Raw genomic sequence first — 21,584 nt, forward strand, 5'->3', positions numbered from 1 at the left:
ATTAGAATGTTTAAATCCCTTCAAATATTACATATAGAGCACACAGCAAATTAATGAATAACTCGTTTTCAAATCTGAAGTCAAGAATAATGAGTTTTATAGTGGTTGACATCCAAAAAAATGAAATCTTGGCTCAGATTTTAGCAATCATCATGGAATTTAACAAGTTTGATTTGCTTTCGCGGGCCGAAAAAAATGATGTGGTGGGCCGGATATGGCCCGCGGGCCTTGACTTTGACACATGTGACTTAACAGGTTCAGACTTCCCACTGAGTAAGTATATTTAAAAGTTCTGCCAGTTCAGTACAGTACTGCAAGGAAGACATGTGCTATACTGTGTACAATAAATAAATAAATAAATAAATAAATAAATCTTCCATACCGCTTATTCCTCATTAGGGTCGCGGCGGGTGCTGGAGCCTATCTCAGCTGTCTTCGGGCACGAGGCGGGGGACACCCTGAATTGGTTGCCAGCCAATCGCAGGGCACACAAAGACGAACAACAGTCACTCTCACACTCACACCCATGCATGTTTTTGGAGTGTGGGAGGAAACCGGAGGACCCGGAGAAAACCCACGCGGGTCCGGGGAGAACATGCAAATTCCACACAGGGAGGCCGGACCGGGGCACCAATACAATACAATACAATACAATGCAATACAATACAGAACGATACAATACAATACAATTGATTTAGCTAGCAAAACAGTGAACATAAAGTAAAATAAAAAATGTTACATGATTTGAAGCAGAACTGTTTGTTGGGGAGTCATTTTGCTTTAAATGTAAAAATATTACTAAGCACAGAAGCAGTATGATGGCTGAAATGTCCCTTTTCAGCGATACTGTTATTTTGAAAGTTTTCCACCCCGTCGCGTCTTTCCGGCGCCTCTGCGGGCGCCTTGCCGCGTTCCTGTCGCGCTCATGCCGCGCCGTCGCCTCGAGCGAATTCCAATCGTAACGCGGAGCTTGGACACCGAACATTCCTGCGTAGGCGAGGTACGAGGTGGACTTACCCGAGCAGCAGGTTGGTTCGTGACAAAATAAGTGACACTTTTGGGCCTCTTCAGCCGCACTTCGTCCGCAGGTGCATCCAACCGGGCATCTGACGGGATATGGACCGTGTGAAGGGGGCGGCGGTACGGGGACAGTGACGGACTGAGCTCACTTGAAGGTACTGGACAGTTTTTGTTCATGACCGTTTGAGATTTAACTTTAAATTCAAAAACAAAGTTACTCAAGTTCCCCAAATGGGAGAGGTGTGTACTCACAGGTCGAAAAGATATGCCGAGTAACATTTTGTGCTACAGATTCGTGTTATTTTTCATTTTTGTTTTGTTTTAAATGACCACGGTAAAAAACATCGATTCCTCTCCTTTACAAAGTTAAATGTATAATAATACAGACTCTGAAATCAAGGAATTTATACTTATTACGTTTAAAAGTAAACAATACAACCCCCACAATCGATGGAAAGTGCTGGAGTTAAATTAAACTTGATTCATTTTACGACATACAGTATTTGTGTAGTGATGAATGTGTCATTTTTCCACATAAAAATTAAAACTATTTTGAAATGCACGTGTCACGATGGTCGTTTGCCAAGGTCCTGCCTTCAGCTCATAAAAGGTTTTCCCCAGGTGTGAGTAGTAACACGTTACATTTACTCTGGGACATTTTACTCAAGTACATTTGAGGAATAAATTGTAGATTTCATGCAACGTGTGACTTTGACTTGAGTATTAATGTTAAGAAGAAACAATACTTCTACTCCTTTACTTTGAGCTGAGTTCTGCTCACTGTGTTTATTTTTATCTGATTGATCAATTTTTTTTAATGTTTTCCTGCTTGGTTTCCTGCTTGAGCGCTGCTGCTCAACATAATTTCACGAATCAAAACAAGTCAAGCAGTTACATCAGCGTACACGGTCTTGTCAAAGTAATTAATATATGTGAAAAATGATCAAATACGTGGAAGAATACCCAGAATCCCCCAGGCCTCAAACACATTCACATTTTCAGAAAAAATAACATGTAACGTTGTGGTAAGATGTATATATTTGTATTTTTACAGTTGTTTCATATATATCCATCCATTTTCCGTACCACTTATACCTCATTACGGTGTGGCGGGTGTGCTGGAGCCTATCCCAGCCGTCTTTGGGCACGAGGCGGGGGACACCCTGAATTGGTTGCCGGCCAATTGCAGGGGACACAAAGACATACAACAGTCACTCTCACACTCACACCTCGGAACAATTTGGAGTGTTCAATCTGCCGGCCATGCATGTTTTTTCGAAATGTGGGCGGAAACCGGAGGACCCGGAGAAAATCCATGCGGGCCCGGGGAGAACATGCAAACTCCACACAGGGAGGCCGAAGCATGAACCGGCGACCTCTGCACTGTGAAGCCGGTGTGCTCACCACTCGACTACTGGGCTGAGTTATTTATTATTATTTTATTAATTTAGTAATTCATTTATTTATTCATGCCAGAACAGTTTTGCTGCTTGTGTAATTATTTCAACTGCTCTTTAATACATGCTGACTAGTTACTGAAACTGCAGTTGAACAACAGTAAAGTTTCATTGGAGCTGAATTATGTGGAACGGAAGGCAAGCGACCAGTTGAGAAGAGGGGAAAAGAATATGTATACACAAATAAACTTTCTGTAACTAACGCCACGATGTCGGCGATTTGATATCAGGTGTGTTCGGGCCATGTCGGGCTATTGGCATCTATGCCGGCGCACTTGCGAGTGTTGCCTGTCAGAGGAGGAGCAGAGGTCCATCGCCGTGGACAATGAGATCAAGAAGCAACTCAAGAAGCAAAAGAGGATGGAGCGGCAGGAGGTCAAAGTTCTCTTATTGGGTGAGTGATGCCAACTCTCTTTTCTGACACGTTATAAATCTAAATTTATGGCCCTCCTACAATAGTTTATGGCCGCTGAAAAAAATGCCGTGATGTTTTTCATAACCCACTTGTTGGGCAGCTGTGGTGTTACTTACCGATGCATTGGGTTAAGTACAGTTTTTTTCCGGTGTATAAGGCGCACCGAAGTGTAAGGCGCACCCCCAATGAATGGTGTATTTTCAAATGTTTTCCGTATAGAAGGAAAACGAGACTATAAGGCACACTTAAATGAATGAAAATTAGTTTTCCAAATATAATATATAAATCTAGAAAAGTTTCCCAAATATAAGGCACATCACAATATGTACACATCACAATACAGTAGAGGCTGGGGTTAGGCACTACTTCTGCTAGAGAGGGGAAATGGTGTCCGTGGCTGCTGACAGTAGTTACGAGACATGTTGTAACTCAAAATTACTTCACATACATAAGATGCACCTGCATATAAGGTGCAGGGCCATCTTTTGAAGAAAATGGAGGGTTGTGGGTATGTCTTATACACCTAAAAATACGGTATTTCAAATCTGCAGAGTAGTGTGTGATTGTGTGTTTTTATACACAGCCGTAAACATCCTATGTTATTTCATGTTTAGTTTAGTCTATATGGATGTATGTAGCTTATTAGATAACTTGTTGCATATGTAGGGTGCAACAAGTATTCATTTCCAGTCTAATGTTCTCCCAACCCCCTTCCCATTGCTGATAGGACGATGTCATCGCTGCTGTGTGATAAAACTAGGTAAAAGGGGCGGGCTTCTCTCTCTTGGCTCCCCGCTCCGACTAGACATGTTCTCCTATTGTTTACAAGAATAAAGTCGTTTTTTTGTTCACCATTTATGGTCCCCGCTGGTATTTCATCATAAAACTCAGTTGAACTAAGAACCAGGAAGAGATACAAGAATTAGAATCTAACAGTGTGAAGATTTGATCCAGGGTGGGCGGAACAACTGAAAACAGGACACCATTTTGGTTGGACATTGAGTTTGAAGTACTTATTACATAACATCATTAGGAGAATGTTTTCGGTGCCTGAATGGTTCAGTGGTACGTTACACCCATGGAAAATGGGTGTTTTCTGTCCGAAGAACATTTGGTGTGAAAACTGAAGCCGAATCTGTCATGTGAGCGACTTGCTGTGGGCGTTCCCTGAAAGTGGAAAGGTGCTTTTTCTTTGGAGAAAATGTCGGTCATAAAATATTATATTAATTTTGTTCTAACCGCAGCTATGTTAATAACCTGGGAATTCATTTCTCGGTAGCTTATAACTTACCATCAGTGTGTTGGGTATCAATAACACAGCATTGGCTTGGTCTCTTTTAGATCAGAGTGCTCCTACATGCATTTGCTCTTCCCAAGTTCATCGTTTCATCTGTATGATGGCGCCCTGGCGAATGACAAAGTACAGTGGTGTCTTCAGATAACAGTTGAATTTGTTCCATGTTCAAGCTCATATCTCAGAACACATCTGAAATCATCCCCCTCCACTTGAAATGAATAGTAAAAAAACTGACATTCAATTGTTGTTACACCCTCCCTCAGAGTTTTTTTAGAATCCATCTGTCCATTTTCAACACCGCTTATCATGTGCAGCAGGGATGTCAAACTCGTTTTTTGCCACGGCCCACATTGGAGTTACAGTTTCCTCTCGAAGGCTGTTATGAATTTGGGGAAACCATCAGAATGGTTTATCTCCTCGACATGTTACATACAGAACGCCCCACAAATTAATGAGTAACTCGTTTTCGAATCTGAAGTCAAGACTAATTACTGTTATTGTGGTTTACTTACGACAGTTTGAAATGTTGGTTAGGACTTTAGCAAGTATCATGGCACTTCACATGCTTGAATTGGTTTCGCAGACCGAATCAAATGATGTGGCGGGCCATATTTGGCCCACGGGCCTTGACTTTGACACCTGTGCACTACACTATCAGTCAGTGACTTAGAAAACCAAAAACAAATAACATACAGTGATACCTCGGTTTACGAACCCCTTGGATTACTAACTTTTCGGTTTTGTTCGTTTTCGTTCGTTAACTTTTCCCAGTCCTGTTCGTTAACTTTTCGGTTAACGTTAAATTTATGAAAATTTAATCTTGGCATATGAACTTTACCTTGGCATACGAACATTTTTCTTACATGGGGCTGCCTCAATGAGTGATGAGTCATTCGCAAACGAGCCCGTTCTTCTAACAATAAAATGGCAGTCGACTGTTTTTGTCCTCTATTCCCCGCCCCCAGTCTTCGGCTAAAGCCACGTGATTGGTCAAGAACGCAGCAGTGGGGTGGGGTTGTTAAACATTAAAGAGACAGGCAGACGACAGTGAGAGAGTTTCAACTTTGATAGTTCAAAGGCAGAGTGTAGACTGCAAGGTTAAAATATCCCATCAATCAGGGCCCACAAATAACCCGCACAAGCCATATAAAAAGCTATCAACCCAGCTAAACAGAACACAATTGATGAGGAACTAGATAAAATTATCACAGAGAAAGCACCGACAATGGATCATTCTTCAAGATGGTGAAAGAAGAAGGTTACGTTCCTCATCAAGTGTTTAATGCTGATGAAACCGGCCACTCCATTCCATCAAGCCATCAACGACCATCACAAAGGCAAATAAAACAACTTTATTATACATTACTGTTAATTTATTTAATTATAATACCGTAGCACATTTATTATACATAAAATCAGGTATATTTTGTGTAGTTTGAAGGCTTAGAAAATTAGAAAGTATAAAATTATGTTTTATGGGGACCTCGGAATGGATTATTCTCATTTTAATGGTTTCCTATGGGATATTATTTTTTGGGATACACACTTTTCGCCTTACACACTCTGTCTGGGAACCAATTAACTTCATAAGCCAACGTATCACTGTATTGTTTTTCATAAAAGAGTGACAATTTGAAGGTTTGACATTTTGAAGTTTTTTTGCACAATGAAATGATAAAAATAAATAACCACAATGCAAATATTCCATGGCAGATAAAAAAATGTTTTATTAATGAAGTGATAATAAAGAAGTGTTTGCATGTCACATTTAACGTGAGATTTTTTTAAAAACTGTGACTGGTTGCTGTGTAACAACTAGGTCAAACCCTAGCATAACTTCCTCACTAGCGCATTGCTCATAAAAATTAAGATACACTTTGTTTTGAGCGGCAGGTCCATTGAATGACTTCATCTTAAAAGTTCATGACATACATTTAAGGACACGAGATTGTTTGTATCGAATATTTGTCTACTTGATAATGAGACCAATGTTACTTGTGTTCAACTGCTGTAAATGTTTTTGGCCGTAGTTTGAAGGGCCATAATTTCTTGCCAATTAATCAGTCAGGCTTAAGACGTTAAAAACTTTTTAAGGCTCCACGTCAGTATTCTCAGTGCTTTCGCAATTATCCATTCACATAGTTTTTGCCATTTTCTAACCAGCCAACATGTGACTTGTGATGAAAACAAGTCTGACACCCCTGTATTACAGTAGCTTGCGTAGCCCAAGCCTTTTTGCTGGCCCAACAGGATCAGGAAGTATGCCAAATATGTGCCCACATGCCAGTATGTCAAGAATGGTCCACATTGTGATCACTTGTGAAGTAAAAGTCACCAGACTGGTGAGGACAGTCCCACAAACCTACCGTCCTCTTTAAAATTGACGAATAGCTTGACAGTGGAGGCTGTAAATAAGGCACAAATGTACAGCCGCATGTTTGGTCGCTTGGCCATAAATTCTCCGCGTTCGACAACAAGCCTGCTCTTGAACACTATGATGGAACCAACGCTGATGTTGATGAGATCCAATAATGATGAATAAAGTTTACTGTGTTACTGTCACATAAAATCAGCGGGCATCATGCATTGATGATTAGCTACTTCAGATGGCCGAATTCATCTGTTGCATTGGTCCTTACTGTCACCATTACAAATACAAATTTACTTAACCCCCCCCTCCCTTGCCCCAGAAAAAAAATCATATTTTCAATGACACCTCCCGATCACCATTTTGCATACATAAAAAAATAAAATAAAATTACAAAGTTAATGTATTCACATATAATAAACTAATACAATAAAAAAACGCTTTTTAAACCAGTCTTGTAACAGCGTGCAACTCCTTTGTTACTCTACTTTACTGCAAGATTCCTTTGTCATTTCTATTCCCGTGCAACTTTCACGTCACCATATGCTTGGCATATGGTGTATAACAATGCAGCATTTTGTTGACCCTTCTTGACCCTTTGAGGCCACGTTGCGAGAACTTTTAGCACTTAGAACAATTTTGGGCGTCTTTTTACCTTTGATGGCCACCGTACATCAGACAAATTGAACAAAAGGTTTGCATGATGTCACTCCTACTTGTAAGACTTGTTATTCTTCAATATCATTTACACTGAAGGGATTTAAGTTAATGCACCCCTTTATTTTGTTCGTAATGTGTGTGGGACAATGATAGTGATGGCGTGTTTGGGGAACGGTTGTTAATTGGCACATCCATTCACATCACGCTGCGTTTTCGGGAAACGTGACACACCCTGGCACTAATGCAACATGACATTCCGATTTTCACAGGGATTGGTCTACTGGCTGCAACCTTGTTTTTTTAAGTCATAGGTCAAGGGGAAAACCTTATCACAAAACCTTTTCATGTGAGAAAAAAAACATAATATTGCAAAACGTTGTTGGTTTTGGAAACATTTGCAATATTTATGACAATAAAGTTTGTTTTTGTTAGCATTTTTGTGTCATAATTCTATGGAAATTTTGATTTTAATATTCAGTTTTTAAAGCACTAGTGATTTCAATCTTATGCAAAACGTTATAATCAATGACACTTAAAAGGACACCTGGCACGATCATCCGGTGCCGATTCATTGTTTGTTTGCTGCTTGTTTGCTGCATGCATTGTGTACGTGTTTGTTTAACCTTGGCGGACTTTTACACTTGGTTTTCTTTTGCTACTTTGTATTTTTTCCATTCAGATCATTTTGATGTTTTACATTTTGTTACTGCTGACCCTTATTTTAATACAATTAGTCAAACAACCTCCTGCTCCCTCCTGCCTGCTTTTTGGGATCCGAACCCGCCATCACCACCTCGCGAAACGTGACAGAATGAGCCGGCCAACTATCGGATCCCGCCGGTACATCGGACCCGTCTCATTTCCACCCTGTGCCTGGCAATGCTACGTCCACGTTAGCGCAAGCCTCGTCGCGTTTGAATCGCGTCACTCGACGAGCCGCAACGTCCACGTAAACGTCCGGCCGAGACCTCCTTCCAGGTGGCCGTCCAGGGTGACCCTGGGTGACTGGCATTGCACGCCCACGTCCAGCCACGCTGTCGTCGTGCATGACGAATGGAGTCTCATCCACGACGAGCCGTGCAACGTCCGCGTCAACGTCAGTCCGAGACCCCACTCACCGCTGGATCCCGGAGCGGCTCTGGACTGGTCTCGTTCCCCCGGAGCCGGGCAGTTCACGCCCACGTCGGCGTCCGACCGAGACCTGGTCCCATACGGCCGTACGGGGTGCCATTCTGCGCCTGGCAGTTCGACGTCCACGCAGAGCCATGCGCCGTCGCGTGAACGTGCGAGAGGGATCGCACTCACGCCCACGACGATCCGTGCCGCGTCTTCGTCCACCCCAGGCCGAGTCCCGTTCCCATCAGGCCGCCGCCCGTCATATGCTGGAGAGGCAGCGGTTGCCCTCTCCACTGACCGTTCCCTGGCGAATGGACCTTTTGGGAGACTGTTGGGACTTCTGGAAGCAGCCCCTTGAAGGGGGGGGGTACTGTCTTGATCTGGTTGGCGACCAACGGGGGGCGCTGTCGGCCCCGCCTGCACCTGCACAGGTGCTGGTCGTCCCGATCAGATTGGCGACCAGCGGGTAGCGACGTCAGCCCTGCCGGCAGCCTCGCAGGTGCTGGTCGTTATAATCAATGACACTTAAAAGGACACCTGGCACGAACATCCGGTGTCGATTCATTGTTTGTTTGCTGCATGCATTGTGTACGTGTTTGTTTAACCTTGGCGGACTTTTACACTTGGTTTTCTTTTGCTACTTTGTATTTTTTCCATTCAGATCATTTTGATGTTTTACATTTTGTTACTGCTGACCTTTATTTTAATACAATTTGTCAAACAACCTCCTGCTCCCTCCTGCCTGCTTTTTGGGATCCGAACCCGCCATCACCACCTCGCAAACCGTGACAAAAATGAACTTTGTTCGTTTACATCAACATATTTTTAAATGGAACTCAAAAGTGAAATAATTTCCTATTACGGGATCGTACATCCAGAGTTGCTTGCGTATTGAAGTCTGATGTGTTTTTGCTGCCATCTTGCTGCTTTGAATACCAGAAGTGCGTAAATTTATTGAACATGGTTGCTCCTGTCTGCCTTTCAGACCTTATCATGTCTGCAACATGTACAGGTAACAAAGCCAAAAACTTACCTCTTCACTTTAGGTCATACTATAAGTCGTTTGGGATGACATTTGTTTGTCTTCTGAAGACATTTTTTGGTAGGCTTGCCAAGTGCTTTGGTAGGCTGCCAAATGAAAAACAAAGTAATGTAGTTTATTCAATACATTGTAACAATGAAAATTGTAAAGAGCAGTACATTGGGGAGACTAAACAAATTCTCAAAAAAGACTTTATCAACATCGCAGGGATAATACTAGTGGGCCTCAATCGGCAGTACATATGCACCAAAAAGCTAGCAACCACTCGTTTGATGACAATGAGGTTAAAATCTTAGTGAAAGAACATAGATGGTTTGAAAGGGGAGTAAAAGAAGCGATTTTCATGAAACAACTCAATCCTTCATTAAACCGGTTTGGTAGGGTGAGGTTCAATTTGGATCGTTCATACAATAGCCTACTTAGACAAGATAGGATTAGTAATACTGATGAGGTGATACCGGTTGAAGTGGGGCAATTAGGCCAGTCGTTAGTCAGAACGACAGGAGCAGCTACGGGGAGTAGTCCTCTGCTCCCCCCAACCTGAGAGCAGGCACCTATCATAGCAGAGTCCGGCACCGCCATGTCTGGACAGTAGGGATTCGATGGACCACTCCTGTACGACTGAGCGCTTACATACACGTCATTGCATTCTATTAGTTAACCACCAGATGGCAATAAATTATCCAGACTGTCCCTCAAAAAATATATTTTAAAGTTTTATTACCAGGTATTACGGCAGTTCATTTTAAACAGAAACGTCTTAATGTAATGAAAAAACTCAGACTTTTGTAGAAATATATTGATATATTTAATAAAAAAGTTGAATCATGACAAGAATGAAGTTGAGTTTCCTGAGCACAAAAGTTGTGTATTTTTGTAACATGACAAAAATATAAAATCGTAGGTTTTTTTTTAATGAAAGTGAATTTCGTTCTGAGGACTTTTACCAAGTTGTTGCTGTTGCTTCCTCAGGAACTGGCGAGAGTGGCAAAACCACCTTCATTCGGCAGATGAGGATCATCCATGGTCGGGGCTTCTCAGAGGAAGACAGGAAAGAATTTGCGAAATGCATCTTTCAGAACATCTTCACGGCCATCAAAGCCATGACAGGAGCTATGACCACGCTTAAAATTCCCTATTCCAACCCAGATAATGAGGTACACTTGGCATGACACTACTGACTAAATATATGTTGTATGTGCTGTTTTAGTTATAAACATATTCTTGGGGGGAGGAGGAGGTGGAGGCGGAAATTGATTAATGCCATTTACATTCATATCAGTGGGGGAATGATAATTTCAGACAAGATAATTTTTCTTTACAGGCATGCTCATGGAGTGAATTTAACTCATATTTCAAGGCATCGGTTGTTTATTGATTTATTTATGTCGACGTGGCATGTGTGGGCAATTACAAGCTTTTTTAATGGCTGATTTCCAATGTTTGTGGCAGTATGCATAGCAAAGGTTCATTGTTTTGGTATTTCCCACTGCTGTGCCTCTGAACCACACCATCCTGCAGTTCTACGCCGGCAAAATAGAGAGCGTCAACACATTGCATGTCACGAAGCTGGAGCGAGATTACGTGGACGCCATCCGCCGGCTCTGGGCCGACTCCGGCATTCGGGTCTGCTATAGCCGACGCTGCGAGTACCAGCTCCTGGACTCCACAGAGTAGTAAGTACAGTACAAATAATGTCTTGTTTATGGATATGGTGATGCGGATTGAAAACGATGTCATTGCTTCATTGTCAAAATGATTTGGAACAAATTAAATATAATGAAATGAGATTGAAAAATTGAAATCCATCCATTTTCCGTACCACCTATTCCTCATTGGGGTCGCGGGGGGTGTTGGAGCCTATCCTAGCCGTCTTCGGGCACAAGGTGGGGTACACCCTGAATTGGTTGCCAGCCAATCGCAGGGCACACAAAGACATACAACAGTCACTTTCACACTCACACCTAGGGACAATTTAGAATGTTCAATCTGCCTGCCATGCACGTTTTTGGAATGTGGGAGGAAACCGGAGAACCCGAAGAAAACCCACGCAGGCCCACGGAGAACATGGAAACTCCACACAGGGAGGCCGGAGCGGAATGCGAATCAGCGACCTCTGCTGCACTGTGAAGTCGACGTGCTAACCACTCGACTACCGGGCCGCCCTTTTTTGAATAATGTAATAATGAAATATTTATTTAAGAGTCTACATGATTTTCATTATTTCAATTGAACGACTGAAATGAACTTACTGGCTCTATCGTATTCAAGGTGGGGTAATCAAACTTAAGGTCCGGGGGCCAAATTAGGCCCTCCATTTAATTTTACGTGGTCCATGAAGTCAACTCATTTACATGGACATCATGTTTCTTCCTCGAATACCCAACTGACAACTGAAAATTGTCTTCAGTTTTTGAAAATTAAGAGCAAAATATTTTTTTTCATCAATCCATCCTCATGAGAATCACGGGGGTCCTGGAACCTATTGGTCCGAACGTCAAATTTAGTTAGTTTCCATTGATTTATTGTGTATATGTGATCATATGGGCCGGTAGTCGAGTGGTTAGCACACCGGCTTCACAGTGCAGAGGTCGCTGGTTCGCGTCCCGGTCCGGCCTCCCTGTGTGGAGTTTGCATGTTCTCCCGGACCCGCGTGGGTTTTCTCCGGGTCCTCCGGTTTCCTCCCACACTCCAAAAACATGCATGGCAGGCAGATTGACCACTCCAAATTGTCCCTAGGTGTGAGTGTGAGAGTGACTGTTGTCTTTGTGTGCCCTGCGATTGGCTGGCAACCAATTCAGGGTGTCCCCCGCCTCGTGCCCGAAGACAGCTGAGATAGGCTCCAGCAACCCCCGCGACCCTAATGAGGAATAAGCGGTACGGAAAATGAGATGAGATGAGAGATGTGATCATATGAGGGATACATTTATATGAGTTCATAGTCATAATTAACCTCTGAGGAAAACCATAATGTGGTTTTCCTCAAAGGTGGCCCGTGACGAAAATGATTTTGATGTCCCCGTTTCAAATGATTGGTCACAAACTCTCCCTAAGTGATGAAAGAAACAAAGCAGAAGAACATAAAGTGTACGACCTGCTGGAAAGGCAGCCACTTACTCCGAGAAAATGTTGTTTCATTTTCTGACCAACCATTACGTTGACTCGCCGCATCACGAAACATGTTCCTGTTTGTTCATATTTTGAAATCCAACCGATAGAGGGGAAAATTCCTTCTCTTCCAGACTCATTCCCACTGCCTACGTTCAGTCTCAAATGTAAAGGAAACAATGTAAAACGGACCGATGAAGTGGCTTTGGGGTTTTTCAGATTCCGAATCAGAAATCCTTTATTTGTCCCACAATGGGGAAATTTGCAGTCCACAGCAGCAATTTGAAAGGGGATGGGGTGGGGGGGGGGGTGAAAGGATAGAACACAAGATATTCTAAGCATAACAAAATAAAAATGTCAACTGTATACTGTGCAAATGTAAATGTGCAAAACCGTTTCATAAATCTGTACATAGTGCAAGTATTTCTAATGGAAACATCGATCAAACACCAAGTCACAGTTCACCTCTCATATTCCTGTTTGTTGAGCAGTGTGAGCGTGTGTGTGCCTAAACAGAAGCCATAAAGACCTCGTCGGTACACACCGCCTCAGCTCTCCTTACCTTTTTTAATAATGGCTAATTTATCACACACAGTCACTGTTGTTTGTTTTGCACTCAGGTGGGAGGCAGTTTCCTGGTTTTTTACAAATAAATTATTTTCTGTGTGTGTGCTTTCAGCTACATGAACCAATTGGACCGCATCGCAGAGCCAGATTACATCCCCACTGAACAGGATGTGCTGAGGGTTCGATTTCCTACCACGGGCATTCACGACTACTCCTTTACCATCAGCAAAATTACGCTCAGGTGACTTCCAGGCATAGTTTCCTCATTGGGAAGAATTCTATGACGGATGACAGAGAGTTGAATTCATTCCATGACAATATTCACAACTCAAAACATTTCATATGTGAAATAGTTTTTCTCCATTGAAATTTATGGGAATTACATTAATCCATTCCAGTGATGCTAAAGGGGGGTAGAGATAGAGAAGGTGGAGGATTTTAAGTACTTGGGGTCAACTGTCCAGAGCAATGGATAGTGTGGAAAAGAGGTGAAGAAGCGTGTCCAGGCAGGCTGGAACGGCTGGAGAAAAATGTCAGGTGTGATGTGTGATAGAAGGGTTTCAGCTAGGATGAAAGGAAAGGTGTATACAGTCCAAACAGCCATGATGTTTGGACTGGAGACGGTGCCACTGAAGAAAAGACAGGAAGCAGAGCTGGAGGTAGCAGAGCTGAAGATGTTGAGGTTTTCTTTGAGAGGGACCAGGTTGGATCGGATCAGGAATGAGTACATTAGAGGGACAACTTATGTTCGAGGATTTTGACAGAAAGTCAGAGAAGCCAGACTGAGATGGATTGGAATATGTGCAGAAGAGAGAGAGTGACTATATCGGGAGAAGGATGCTGAGCCTTGAACTGCTTGGCAGGAGACTGAGAGGAAGACCAAAGAGGAGGTTTATGGATGTTGTCAAAGAGGACATGAAGGTAACTGGTGTGAGAGAAGAGGATGCACAAAACCGGGTTAGATGGAGGACACTGGTTCGCCGTGGCGACCCCTGAAGGGAAAACCCGAAAGAAAAAGAAGACATTAATCCATTCCAGCCACCCTCCTGCCATTCATTTTTTTAGAAAAGCGAAAATTCACAAAAATATGGTATTTATATTAACATACAGTAATAACAAAGTAGAATATAAAGAATATATTGGGCGTTGCCTGGCATGTGCCTTGGCTAGATGAGGGCAGACACTCCCAAGAACAATTTCACAACTGAGTCAGTAAACCGCAGTGATATGAATCTATTTTTTCGCATAGCCCAAAGAATATACCCATTAGTTGTTTGTTGTCTGTGTACATATGTTGCTCCAAAGTTTGTGTTCAAATCGCCATTGTTTAAACAGCTCTAAAACGCACACGACACAGATGCTATTTGTTAGCCTGTCGATGGTATTTTGCATTTGCGTGTTCGCATTCAGCTAAACGGATGTCATTCTAATTCAAACTCTACAGAAGAAGGATAAACGAACCTGCTTGAAAAATAAGTTAACTGAAAGGAATCTTCCTCACTTTTTTCCTCGTCTTCTCATCCCCCACTCGTAGGATCGTGGATGTAGGCGGTCAGAAGTCAGAGCGTCGGAAATGGATCCACTGCTTTGAGAACGTCACTTCGCTCATCTTCCTGGCCTCCCTCAGCGAGTACGACCAAGTCCTTGAGGAGAGGAACACCATTGTAAGTGTCATCGATGAGTAAAGCGGGTACAAGAATACTAATGTTGCAGATTTTAACTAATTTTGAAAAAAAAAATCCCAAAGAATATTCTTTATTCTGTATGGCCAAATAGTAATATTGACATAAATACATTAAAATAAAGCCAATAGAAAATGAATTGACAAAAACTAAAATGAAACATAAATCTGTTGTACTCTATAACGGTTGGTTTGTGTTAAAATGTAGTTTTAAATTGTTTTCTCAGTGTTAGAAGTGCACTCGTTCTTATTTTATTTCGTTGATGGATTTTTTTTCCGTTTTAGGTACGTATTTTGATAATTAATTGAAGTACAATTTAATAACATCGCACCTTCGTACCCAGCTCATGTTCCTCTGATTCTCACTTATGCTTAACTGCCAGCAGATGTCACTCAAATAAAAGAAAACCTTTTGGACAAGGAGGCGTCAATTGCGCTCTCGCATACTTTTCATGTCAAGCAAACGCTGTTTCGAACTACACTAAGCTGTACACAATTTCCAATGTCCCGATTATAGCCCTCCCTCCGTTTTTATGAAGAATATTTTTTTTTTATATGTGTGTGTGGTGGGGGTGGGTGCGGGGTATGTCGGGTCACTTTGAGTAAGGATGAAATAAAAATACATTTAGTGTATACTTATGCACATATATTTATACACGTATATTTATACACATGATGCTTTTATATTCTGCTTGCTTGTTCTGTAGCCACAAAGGGACATGTGTCTTCTTGTGCCGGTCCCAAGCCCGGATAAATACAGAGGGTTGTATCAGGAAGGGCATCCGACGTAAAAGCTTGGCCAAAACAAACATGCGGATCAAACCTCTAAAGATGGAGGACACTGATTTGCTGTCCCGGCCCCTTGAAAGGAAAAGCCGAAAGGAAAAGAAGAAGATTTATACACATATAGTGTATAAAATTCTTAGTGTATATTCTCAAAATGATTTGTATTTCAAGTGGCTTATGAACCCCCCATACACACATCCACCTCATGTACACCCTCATTTCTTGTGTGTGTGCGTGTGTGCGTGTGTGCGTGTGTGTGTGTGCGCGTGTGTGTGTGCGTGTGTGTGTGTGTGTGTTTGTGTGTGTGTGTGTGTGTGTGTGTGTGTGTGCACGTGCGCGACTCAGAACCGCATGGAGGAGAGCCTGGCTTTGTTCTACACTACCATCCATTCACAATGGTTTCTCAAGACCTCCATCATACTTTTCCTCAACAAAACTGACATCCTGGCTGACAAAATACTCACCTCTGACCTGAAGAAATACTTCCCCGATTTCATGGGTAAGCCTCGTTCGCTCAGATGGATGATAAAATGGCAGTTTGGTTTTTACTGCAGTGTTCCTCAATCATGAGTGAGCCATTGCGCATATGTCAACTTTTTCTGTTTCTTTGAACTTTTATTTTTGTGAACACACATTTGAAGTACAGTAAAGTCTCGTTATATCGATATTCTCGGGAGTCGGAAAAAATATTGATATAACCGGACTATCGATATATCTGATCCTGCGGCATGTAAATTTTCTCCTTGCGTTCATAGAAATAGTATAGTAATAAGCAGTACTACAGATATAACCAATATCGATATAATGAGACTTTACTGTATTATATTCTCTCTCATATTTGAAAGTGATGGCCCGTGTGTCCATTTTAAAAAACAAACCTAGAATAAAAGTATGTATCACAGATGTTCGCTCGGACACTGTGAACAAAGGCTCTAACACAAGACGATTGTCTTTTACTGCTGGCAACGGGTGCAGTTTTCATGAAGCCACTTTGTGTGCGCTTTTTCAACAGACCCCTGCCCTTGCAGTCCTCTGTCCATCTATGTATTGAGAGTATATGCACATTTAAGTGATGCATTAGTAAAATATAGCATTCTTAATTTTAATACCACGCCACTGGACGTCCCATGGTACAAGCACTAACATCCATAAACCAACAGAACGTAGACATTTTAATGGGTTGTCTTTCCATGAACTGATAGATTTGTAACCTGGCTAATGAGCTCTTCCTGTGTAGGAGTTTAACAAGTCCTAAATTTCTCCCATGGCTAGATTTCTTACATGAGGATGACAGTTTAACAGGCTGTGTCTGTTCACCTCAAATGGACCCCAGATTCTCTGTGCTCCCATTGTGGGCCTTGTGTTCGGCCAACTAAGTATACAACAGCATGAAACTTTTAAATATGATAACTTCTACTCTGTGTATTCTCTACCAGTACGTCCGCGTGTGCGATGCTGTGACCTCACTTTGAGGACATTTTCTTGAACACAACCTCTCTCATTTTTCTTCGAGAACCACAATCACTTGCACTTTATTTCAATTTGGGTTGATAAATGACAAATGGCAGCGAATTACAGGCTGTGGTGTTGATTGGCTCTCATCCAATTTTTTTTCTCTTCATTGTGTGACTCATGTACAGAGTCACAAAAGTCATTTGCAAAGTGCCTCCACATCCCACCCCCAGCTGCTTCAGATTCCTTTTCTCCATCACCAAAGTGAACCATAATTAGGGGCTCTTTTGTCCATTCTATATTTCAGCTTCACATGACTCACTTCCTGCAGGTGATGTTTTATTTTATTTATTTTTTACTTTTATTGTATGAATGTATTTTACGTATGGCCTTTGCCGCCGATGTACAGTAAATGTTTGCACTCAGAGCATTGCTTCGCCACTTCACATCTTCCACCTCCAGCATAAACGCCTTGTCTTCCTGTTGCCAATGGCAACCATGAATAAATAGACAAACCCCCCTCCCAAAAAAATCCCTTAACGTCTGTGGGGTCCTTAGGGAGAGTTTGGGACTGTTGAATATTCAATTAATGCATAAAATGGTTGACTCATTAGTGTGTATTTATTTATGTATGTATTTGTTATTTATTTGTTTATTTATTTGCTCGTGTATTTGTTTATTCATTTATTTATTTAATTATTTAACAGCTGGCATAGGCTCCAGCACCCATATGAGGATAAAGCGAATCGGAAATCTCGCCAAGACTATTTTATCCCCCCTAAAAAAAATCTATCTAATGGAATCTGATGCCAATGACACCCATTCTTAGGATTCCTATTCTCAGCAATTACCATGAACGTTGTTCAAAGAGTTAGAATACAGAATGAGTATGTTGTATCTCCTATTATCATACTATGTCCAATCCATTTCCATGTGTTTTTTGACCAACAACCGTCCCCGCAACCCCACCACCCCTCCCCCCGGTCTGTGCTTTTGCACACAGGTCGGAGACAGGACGCGGAGGAAGCCAAAAAATTCATCCAAAAGCTTTATAGGCAGCAGGTCAGCAACCCAAACAGCAAAGAGGAAAGAAAAACCCTCTACCTGCATCACACCTGCGCCACAGACACGGACAACATCCGCAAGGTGTTCAACGACATTAAGGACACGGTGCTGCTCAGGTCTCTAATAGAGTACGGCATCTTCTGAACATTGGGAACAGGACGGTGAGAATGAAGGCCATTTTTTTTTCTTGCACATATGAAGGAGGCGGACACGGACGGCCCACTGGCTTATAAACAGACAAACATCCATTTATGGATGTTTTAGGGTGGCGGTTGAGATGGAGCCTATCAACAACTGCCAGCCAATCAGAGTGCAGTACAGACAGCAACCATTTGTGTGTGTTGTGGTCATGGTTGTGTCATGTGGCTTTCATTGTAAAGTTCCTTCAGGTAACCTAAATTGTGATTTTTTTGTACCAGACTAATGTAAATTGAGGATGATCCAACGCGTTGCACAAGTGTTTAATAGAGACTTATTACACGTTGTACATAGATCCGACATCAAGTACTATCACGGCTTCATCTGTGGTGACATTTATCCTTCTCATCTACAGCACGTTTGGCGTGAAAGTTCACACTCAGGTAGCAGCACTTTCAGAGTTAAACGGCTTTTCAGGCAGAAAATACAAATTTGTTACAGTGGCAACTCCCATTTCCATTCTCTGAAATACGTAATAGCAATACACTCAACCCCTGCAAAGTTATTACAAGCCATTTTTGTTCTTTTAAAAAAAGATACAACCACAAATAGTCGCATAAAAATGATAAAATGCTTCCTCAACTTGGATCTATCTTTTTTTTTTTAAGTTAACTCATTCCTTGCCATTCCTGAACTTATTCTGGAATTGAAAAGCATGACGTGGAGCACCATTCCCGAATTTGTTTGGGCTTTGGTTTTACTTGCGGGGTCTGCTGATAAAGCGCTGGTGAGACCTCTGGCAATGTTTTTATCTTCCACGAGGGGGCAACATTTTATACCTTTTGTACAGCCACCCCCATTTCAAGCTCATATAACTCACGACCCATAAAGCCTCGGAATTAACTCCTTTTTTTCTGATGAAAGAAGAGAGTCTAAGGTTTCTTGCGCTGCATTGACTATTTATGTAGTCCTAAAAGTCAATATTCTGTGGGTCCTGCAATTTGAGTGAAAAGGACAACAGCCCTGGCACCGGAGTGGACACATTTTTGCACATCGTCTGGCAGAGAATGAGTTAATATCAGCCTCTTCGAAGTAACCGTCAATAATTGTGTACGTGTATTTATGAGCTGGTGCAGCATTTAACCCTTTCATTACATTGGACAGCTTATCGTGTTATCCAGTTACAGGGTGCATGAAAGGGTTAATAAACCATGTGATGGGAGCTCCCTACTTAATTTGAAGATTAGGGCCAGGGAAAATTCAACTCAAACATCCCCCAAACTATGATGCCATAATTTCCGCTAACAACCCAGGCTAAACGGAGCTCTGATCAGACATAAAGATCCAAGCCTTCATCGGAATCCATCACCCCAACATAGTTCAGTGACACAAATCGCAAGGGGGGAGGATGGACTGTCGTCCCAATTACACTAAAATCCAACATTCAACAACAAAACAAAAAAAGGAAATGAGCCACATGCTCCTTCACCAAGACATTTGCTGACCTCATCGCAATGTTGACCACATTTTAGTCAAAGCTAAAAAGAATAAACACACGTCGCCAGCTAAAATGATGACACTGGTGATTATGGGTGAGCAATGTTCAAATAATATTCTTAATTATGTCCTATTTATGACATATTTGAGAAGGGCAATGTTTTAGAAGTGGGAGCTCCTCACTGGCTTCACAAATGTGTCTCTTGTTTATTCATCTACTGTATATTTTTTTCCAATGTGTTTATTCTCCTTTCCCAGTATCACCCTGTTGAACGTTGTATGATTTTATTATTATTATTTTTAACCTGACAATATCCGGAGCAGTCACTTGTTTGTTGGCAGATTTTGGTGCAAGAAGGAATTGTTCGCAAATATTGAAAAATGATGAACACGTGAAGATAATATTTGCTCTTTTTGGCCGGTTGGAAGTCTTTGTCATCTTATGTGCCTACAAGAGATGGAGTGGATTGATAACTTGATTAAAGATAAATCTCCCTCACGGCTTTATATTTTTTTTACATCTTAAAACTGATGTCAACCTTTATCATGACCTGGCTTTCTGCAGGAATTACTCACAAAATGTGATCCGATCTCCTCTGAGTCAGAGTTTTCCCCCCACTAAAAATCACACCAGATTTTACAATAAACCACAGGTGTCAAAGTCAAGGTCCAGGGGCCAAATCTGGCTCGCCGCATCATTTTATTCGTCCCGTGAAAGCAGAGCAAGCATGTCAAGTGCCATGATGCTTGCTAAAGTCTGAACCAAAATTTCCTATTGTCCCATGTAAACCAGAATAACATTCATTATTTTTTACTTCAAATTTAACGATCATTAATTTTTTGTGCACTCTAAATGTAATATGTGGATGAGATGAAACATTCTAATGGTTTCGCCAAATTCATAACAGCCCTCGAGAGGAAACCGTAACTACAATGTGGCTCGTGACAAAAAATATCGTTTGGCACTCCTGCATTAGACTAATCTCAGCACACCACAAAAAAGTACCCAGCCATCAAAATGCCATCCCAATCGGTAAATATGGTCAAGATTGATTTCCTGGTTTGCACTTGATCATGAATATGGAGCATTGAGGCTCAGAAGTGCATAAAATATGACTGACAGGCATCTATTTTCCCTGCTCTGTGGCGACTGTAAATCTCACTGGAGCTCAGGTGGATTTGATGTCCTCTGAGGCATTCTATTATGATAACGATATCTTATTAGGAAGGACAACATGATGGAGTGCTATTTTACCTCGTTATAATACACGATATATTTTTTTGTCGTTTCGTCGTGAGCCGATGGCGCACCGCGTTAATCCTACCTTTAAATTTTTACTAAATTATCTTCCAGGGACTCAGTGAGTCATCGAAAGAAACAGCTGGTGGCTCATCATAGAGTGAATGCTACTAATCACAACAAATATAACTCGCTCTGGCCAAAGGCGATAAGGGGCGGACAACGGGTGGGAGGCTGCCCCTTTACTGATAATGAGGTGTTTGGTTTTCGGGAATCTCTGACGACTTCTCCGTCAAATACCCATGCTGTGGCTGGTCTGATAGCCCCCCCCCTCTGCCCCCCCCCCCGTTTAAAGGCCAGCTTGTGTGATCTCTGGCATGGAAGCAGAGTTGACGTGTGGGAAGAAGGTGAGCTGGCCTCAGAAGAAAAATCACCATGTTGCCCGTTATTTTGCTATGCCTCGATAGATGATAGATAAAAACATAAAGAGGAAGTAATTCATTTCCACTCTGGGTTTTTTTTTTTTTTGCTGCTGGCTCTACACCTGCTAGCCTCATACAGTGCCATGTGCATTAATGAGTTTCTGAAAAATGGCTCCAGATGCCTTGGTTTATTACCATGGAGGGTGCGAGGCACGAAAGGAGTGGGGCCGGGGGGTGCGAGAGAGAGAGAGAC

The 21,584-nt window shown here is 42.0% G+C and overlaps 1 protein-coding gene across 3 annotated transcripts; it reads left to right on the top strand.

Annotated features, from left to right (window-relative positions):
• The first annotated feature begins 845 nt into the window (after positions 1-845).
• gna15.1 (guanine nucleotide binding protein (G protein), alpha 15 (Gq class), tandem duplicate 1) lies at positions 846-20,168 on the top strand. Of its 3 annotated transcripts, none has more exons than XM_088999829.1 (9): positions 846-1,000; positions 1,072-1,175; positions 2,708-2,871; positions 10,348-10,532; positions 10,897-11,051; positions 13,163-13,291; positions 14,585-14,714; positions 15,863-16,016; positions 17,973-20,168. In XM_088999829.1, exons 3-9 carry the CDS (start codon positions 2,721-2,723, stop codon positions 18,176-18,178), a joined length of 1,110 nt encoding a protein of 369 aa, XP_088855955.1. In that variant the 5' UTR covers positions 846-1,000; positions 1,072-1,175; positions 2,708-2,720; the 3' UTR covers positions 18,179-20,168. The 3 variants fall into 3 exon arrangements, with proteins under 3 accessions (XP_088855955.1, XP_088855957.1, XP_088855956.1); XM_088999831.1 differs by having other exon boundaries at positions 955-1,028; positions 1,089-1,175; XM_088999830.1 differs by lacking the exon at positions 846-1,000 and having other exon boundaries at positions 1,007-1,175.
• The last annotated feature ends 1,416 nt before the right edge of the window (positions 20,169-21,584 follow it).

Source organism: Hippocampus bargibanti, linkage group LG07 (assembly GCF_051943395.1).
Source record: "Hippocampus bargibanti isolate YZ-2025 linkage group LG07, ASM5194339v1, whole genome shotgun sequence".
In the NCBI taxonomy this organism is placed as follows: Eukaryota; Metazoa; Chordata; class Actinopteri; order Syngnathiformes; family Syngnathidae; genus Hippocampus; species Hippocampus bargibanti.